Source organism: Castor canadensis, chromosome 1, assembly GCF_047511655.1.
Source record: "Castor canadensis chromosome 1, mCasCan1.hap1v2, whole genome shotgun sequence".
Classification (NCBI taxonomy): domain Eukaryota; kingdom Metazoa; phylum Chordata; class Mammalia; order Rodentia; family Castoridae; genus Castor; species Castor canadensis.
In genome coordinates this window covers 202,871,320-202,877,836 of record NC_133386.1, presented here as the reverse complement: position 1 = coordinate 202,877,836, position 6,517 = coordinate 202,871,320, and the positions used below count along the sequence as shown (strand labels likewise).

Sequence of the window (6,517 nt, the reverse complement as noted above, 5' to 3'; positions counted from 1 at the left end):
TGGTGCTGACAGTTTATTACAACAGGCATGGCCACTAGTCCTGAAATGCCTTCCATGGCTGTTCCCACTCCTGCTTCTGCCATGCTGGGGGCCTATTATAGCTGCACACAGTCATGCTTTAGAAGCTGAGAGGAGTTCTTCCAGGGGATTTCAAGGATCTCAAAGTCACAGCGCAGCTTCTGTGGACAGAATACAGTGGACAAGGAGGGGTGAGCCTGGACCTCCCGCCTCGTCCCAAGGACCAGCCTCCGCCTACCTCATTGCTCTGGGCCAAGACAGGCAATCATGGCCTGAAGGACATGCAGTCAAATGGTGAGAGCTAGATTCCAGATCTTTCCAGCCAACTCCCATCCAGGTTAACCCCAGCCTCTCCTCCCTGCACCCCATTCTGGCCTGGAGGCTGAGTCACCCAAAGGCTGGACAGGTTCAGCCAGGTGTCTGCCTGACTAGCCGGACCAGCTCAGGGTGAACAAGTCGAGGGCCTCAGGTTCTGCACAGGGCTGGGGTTTGGGGGCAGCACTGTTACCTCCTGCTGCACTCCTGTGGCCAGAGGGCAGGTGGTGAGGTCCACACCATCTCCAGAACCATCTCCAGAGACCCTGGTCTTCCTGCATGCTGTGCTCTCCATGTCCACTGTCAGATAGTACTTGACACCAGCCACCATCTGGGGACAAGGCAGGACAGGTCAGGGGTGCCTGGGAGCCAAGCTGGGGTGCCTATACTGCTCAAGGCACTTGCAGCACTCAGGCCTAAGGACTCAGGTCTAGGGTGGGCTGGGGGCTGTGGCAGGGAGCTGGGGGAGAAGGCAGAGGGCTGGGCCCTACAGGAGGCTAAGACTCCCCTGGACACACCTTTAGGAAGCTGAGGCAGGCATGTGAAGGGAGGCATCCAGTGGCCCTTCTGCTTCCCTCTCTGCCCCCATCTAGAAGGGACCTCCGGGTTATGCCATGCAGGGTTGGACCCCGTCTTTCTTTGAAATTTAGGCATTTTGTTTGTAAGGGACTTTGGCCTTCATTCTATTTTTTTAAAGTATTGTATGGAAGTTGTGGTTGCTCTAGGTGCCCCCTTCGCCTGGTGGCGGTCAGCTGGCTCGCCAGTCTCACCAGTGCCACCAAAGGCCCCTCCTGTCACCGCACCTGACTCTGCGCCTTGACGATGTGCGTGTCTCGGTAGTAGTAGAGGCTATTGCTGCCCATGTTGTAGTTGGCCACCGCCATCTGCGCCGCCTTCTGCACCTGCGGGTCATTGGGGGACAGGTCCTTGCGTTCCCCGGTCCTGCGGCCCCGAAACTCAGCGCGGGCGTCGGGGGACAGCGTCAGGAGGCAGAGCGCGAGCAGCGCCAAGCCCATCGCCAGCGGCAGATGTGGACGCGCCATGGCTGGCAGTGTCAGTGCGGAGCCTGGACCGGCGCCGCTTTTATGGGCTCCCGAGGCCCCGCCCCGCCCCGCCCGCCCCGCCCCGCCCCGCAGCCCGCCCGCGTCCGGCCGGCCAGGACTTGGAGCGTGTGCCTGCAGGCAGCAGTGCCTTCTCCGCCCCCAGGTCCTGCGGGTCCAAGGCGCAGCCCACAGGCCCCAGGACCCCTGCGTGCCACGATGCTGCCTTGCCCTCCAGGAGGGAGAGGACAGTGACAATCCTCAGCAACAAGTGCCACCATAGAGACAGTTCATCGTCTGAACTACCAACAGCAGTATGGTTGAGCTGTTATTTAATCGCTGATTGCCTCAGTTTCCTTTTCTGGAAAATGGGTGTTGTGGGGATTCAATGAACTGACACAGGTAAAGGGCTTTAGGAGAGGCCTGGCGATGCACAAATGGCAGGTAAGTAAGAGATCTTACTACCCTGAGCCAGAGCTGGTTAATTCCCCTAACCAGATTCAAGTAGGAATTACTAATGCTTGCACTTTACCCAGAACACAGCACAGAGGGGAGAGCTGACTGGCCCAAGGACAGCAGCTGGTAACCAGTAAGTTACCACTGGCTTTTGAGTCCTGGGAGTATACATCAAATCTGTGTTCATAAACCAGACTGGGCTCAGAGGGTGAGAATTAGCGGGAAGGGGGAAGGAAGGCACCATACTGCTGACTGGGTGACCTTGGACAAGTCAGCCTACAACTTCTACGCCCTCATCTGGAAGAAAAGGGTGACAACCCTTTGCCCCTAACGTTGTTCCGATGTTGATGGCTCCAGTGAGTTACCAATATGTGCACTGGGCATGTGCTAGAAATGCCAGCAAAATAAGGGTCCCATAATTTTTTGAAAGAACCTAATACTCAGTAGATAGAAAACAGCATTGGAGCAGTCAACACAGGAAAAACCTGGATTTTGTTGGAATTTTGTATTTTTGAGCTCTACGTAGTTCATGCTTTTAATGAATTAAATGTTCCTGGGGACACTAAGACTTTGTCTTGTCATTTTCTTGTCATTGCTTCCAGGCTCAAGGTTTTTTTTTTTTTTTTTTTTGATGGTACTGGGGCTTGAACACAGGGCCTTTCCAGTAGCTAGGCAGGTGCTCATCACTTGAGCCTCACCCCCTGGCCCTCCAAGGGTCTTAAATAGTTCTTGAAAGAGGTGGCTGCTTGCAGTACCTAACAGGTGGTGTATAACAAGTGGTAGCTACTGTTGTGCCAAATATTATAAGTAGGCATTCAATGTATCCTCCTCCCCAATTCTAGATCTTTCAGAATCTCAAGACCATGAGGCAGTGATTTCTCAGACCATAGCATGGTCACTGACCACTCCAGCCTTCTCAGCCCAGCTATGACAAACTGCCACCACCTTGGGATTCTGAGGAAAGGGTCACAAACGTGTTGCAGGCTCAGGTGTTTGCTTTAAACAGACTCCAGTTTGTGGGAGAGCTGGCCCAAACTTGGTTTGATGAGGAGGCCACAGCCAAACAGAGAGACTCTGAGGTGGTGGAATTTAGGGGTAGAGGAGAAGCACAGGTGGGCTCACAAGGGAGTTGTGGGAGAGGCAGCCCCAAGGGACCAGGGGGCCTCCTTGGGCTCCCCAGGCTCTGTTCTCTTGTCCAGTTACAGCCACACTTGCCTTTTGCAGCTCCCTCAGAAACTAGCTAAGCCAGTCGCCATGTAATCCTAGCTACTCAGGAGGCAGGGATTAGAATTGTGGTTCGAAGCCAGCCCGGGCAAATAGTTCACAAGACCCTATCTCAAAAATACCCATCAAAAAAAGGACTGGTGGAGTGGCTCAAGTGGTAGAGTGCCTGCCTAGCAAGCATGAATTCAAACCCCTGTATCACCAAAAAAAAACCAAAAAAACAAAAAAAAACTAGCCAAGCAAGGCCCCAGCTTTCACCCTCTGAGAATGGAGGATCCCCAGCTCACCAGCACTGACTCTGTCACTGATTTGCGCTGGCATTAGTGAGTCTCTAGTACCACAACCCACAATCTAGCAATTTCCAAGTACCTCTCACCGACTGGTCACTTCTCACCAGCATGAGATAGTAAGCATTATCCTAGTTTGCAGATTCATTAGCGAGCTAATCTGAGGTCACTTGGCTAAAAGTGGTGTCCCTGAGAGAAAAGAGGAAGAAGGGAGGGAAATTAGCAATCACTGGGCTCTTGCCGTGTGCCTAGCCCTGTACTGGGGACTGATACATACTCTCTCATTCCGAGAGTTGCTCTGAGTATTACCTCTCCCTACAAGGAGAGCATGGCAGGCAAAAAGAGTTGGTGGTGGGATATGGAGTAGCACCCATGTGCCAGCAATGTCCTGGTGTGTGAACCTTGGGCTGCTCTACAGGGACATAACATCTGCTGCACAGAGGAGTGCTCCCTGCAAGTCCACTGTCCCTGGCCTGTCTCAGGACTGGATTTCATCTGGAGAGGAATCTGGAGGCTGGACTCCATTCTGTCTGCACCACTCTGGTCTCCCAGAAAAAGTCTTGAGCTAAGCATGAGCTTGAAATTGGCCATCCTAACCAGTCCCAGGGCACAGCCTCCAGTTTTGCTGTGGCCCAGACACCCCAAACCAGGTTTCCCAGAGCATCCTTCTCTTGCTTCTGGCCTGAGGGGTCTTGATAACCCAGGCAGCCCTCTGACACCTCCTTCCCCTGGGACCAGGCCCTCCAGGACCTTCTTGCTGCCCTCGGATGCTCTTCCTTGAGCCTCCAGCTAGGTGGAAGGCAGTCCCTCCCCAAGGCTTTACTTCCCTTGTCACCCCATATCCTGGAAAGGAGACCTTATGGCAAGCACACCTGTGACCCAAGAATGACTAACGGACACATGTGATCTAGTGCTGACTCTGAGGAGGAACTGCCCCAAGTAGTGCCCAGGCCTTTCTTCAGCAGTGGGCCTAAACTTCCCAGTCCTGCACTGCTGACAGGGCAGACAGGCAGTGAGGCAACTTGCTCCAGATCACCTGGGAGTGAAGAGGAACTTGCTAAGGACCAGGCCTCACAGACTCTTCACCAAGGCCAGGAATGACATCAAGAGCCTTGGGCCCTACAGGGAAGGGGAAACCCAGAAGGAAGTTGAAGACCATGAGCACCTTACTGTGCATCTCTCACAGGACTTAGGCTGCTGCCTGGCAGGATGGAGAAGGTGTCTTGAGCCCAACCTTCTGGGTCCCATGGCAAACTAGATAAGTAGACTCCTGCCCCACCCCCCCCAAGGTCTGCTTTCTCCTTCCAGCATGTCAGGATTTGGTCCCTTTGGCTATCTGGCTGAGTTGAAGCCGTACCTCTGACAGACCGCTCTGTCACATGGTACATTCTGGATGCCCTTTGATCCCTGCTGCCCCAGGACTGATCCAGGAACTTGTGTTGGATGCAATGTGGAGCTCAGATAAAGGGTTTGTGACACTGCCTAAGTCCAAAGGGAGAGGCAAGAAAGCAGGTTCCAACCTCTTCAGAGACAAGGTCTGTAGGCGAGCCAGGGAAAGACAGATGAGGAAACAAGGCAGACAGCACGTCATACAGGGTCCCACCATGGTCCCAGTGCCAGAGCCAGAAAGGCAACTGCAGTCAACCTGTGTGGGCTGGAGCGATTGAAAAGGCTTTGTGGAGGAGGAGGAGTAGTCTCCATTACTTGGCATGGTGCCAGCAACAATCTGGCACTGGCAGGGCTGAGGTGTGGAGAGGTGTGGCCTTACCAAGCCCCTGCCTAAGCACACTGGCCTGTGTGACAAGAGTTGAGGGTAAGAGTTTCTGGATCCATCCAGGAAAATATCAACCACCCAGTTTGGTCTGAAAGTACTGGGAAAACCTCCCTTATCCCTTATCACAGTGTCTGGGCTGTTGACAGATGAGCAGCCTACCAGGAAGTGGCCGAAACCAGAGCTAGGTCCTGCTGTGGCCACCTGGAGCCCTTCCAGGGTAAGCTACACACACTGCCTAGACCAGTTTAACTAAACCCTCATCCTTACTCATGACAATACAGTGTCCCATTTATCCCAGAATTGTTCCATCCCTGGCTCTTTGGTTTTTGTCTTTTTATCCTTCTGCTATTCCAGGATGTAGGTAATACACAGAAAATAGCATGATACATGTTCTTTTTAACTAACAGAGTCTACGCCTATATTTCCAGTCCACAGGTCAAGAAATGGTAATGCTACCCCGACTCCCAAGGCCTTCCCAGATCACACCTTTCTCTCTTTCCCCAAATAATCAATATGGATTTTTCTTTTACTTTTGATTTTTGCAATAAGCTTTTCCCTGCTTTGTTTTTAGTCTTGTCACACACGTAGTGATAACTAAGAATTTTTTTTTGTAGTATTAGCCAGGTGCTCTACCACTTGAGGCATGCCCCCAGCACTTTTTGCTTTAGATATTTTTCCTATAGGGTCTCGCTTCATGACCAGGTCAACCTGGACTGTGATCCTTCTATTTACACCTTCTGTGTAGCTGGGATGACAGGCCCACACCACCACACCCAGCTTTTATTGGTTGAGATGGGGTCTCATGAACCTTTTGCCCAGGCTGGCCTCAAACTGCAATCCTCCTGATTTCCAATCCCCCCACCCCCCAGTAACTAGCATTACAGTCTTGAACCAATATGACCAGCCTGAGAATTTAATTCTTAATTTTACATGAGTGGAAGCACACCGTTTGATATTTTGCTTCACTTGTTCAGTATTGTTTAAGATTCACCTGTGGTATATGACTCAAGGGGGACTCCCCCTTGCAGAGTCTGAGCTGTCAGGGTGGGCCTGACACCAAGTGCCTCAAGGCATGAGGTTACGGTCTCCTATCCCAGATGTGGGTGCGTGTTGGTGCATCGAAGCAACTTCTCTGGCATAGCACACGAGGCTCTGTTTGGGGGTCATGTGTACATCTCTAGGTAGAATCTCTGGGACATCTCCTCCTGTGTTTGGCCTGTCCTACTGCCTTGCTTGGTGGTAGGGGTGTTGTTTTTCTGGCCTTGTCTGCAGTATCGAGGAGCATGAGTGTGTCCTGTGAGTTACTGTCTGTAGTGCCGAGAGGTGTGTGTGTGTGTGTGTGTGTGTGTGTGTGAATGAGGACTGCAGCCACAAACCCAGGTGTGCAAGGAATGCTGCAATTG

At 52.4% G+C, this 6,517-nt stretch overlaps 1 protein-coding gene across 1 annotated transcript; it reads right to left on the bottom strand.

The window, feature by feature from the left end:
- On the bottom strand, positions 1 to 1,414 carry Cst6 (cystatin E/M). The gene is made up of 3 exons (XM_020164748.2): positions 1,137 to 1,414; positions 527 to 664; positions 1 to 179 (listed from the first exon to the last, which is right to left on the bottom strand). Exons 1-3 carry the CDS (start codon positions 1,374 to 1,376, stop codon positions 96 to 98), a joined length of 462 nt encoding a protein of 153 aa, XP_020020337.1. The 5' UTR covers positions 1,377 to 1,414; the 3' UTR covers positions 1 to 95.
- Positions 1,415 to 6,517: the final 5,103 nt, after the last annotated feature.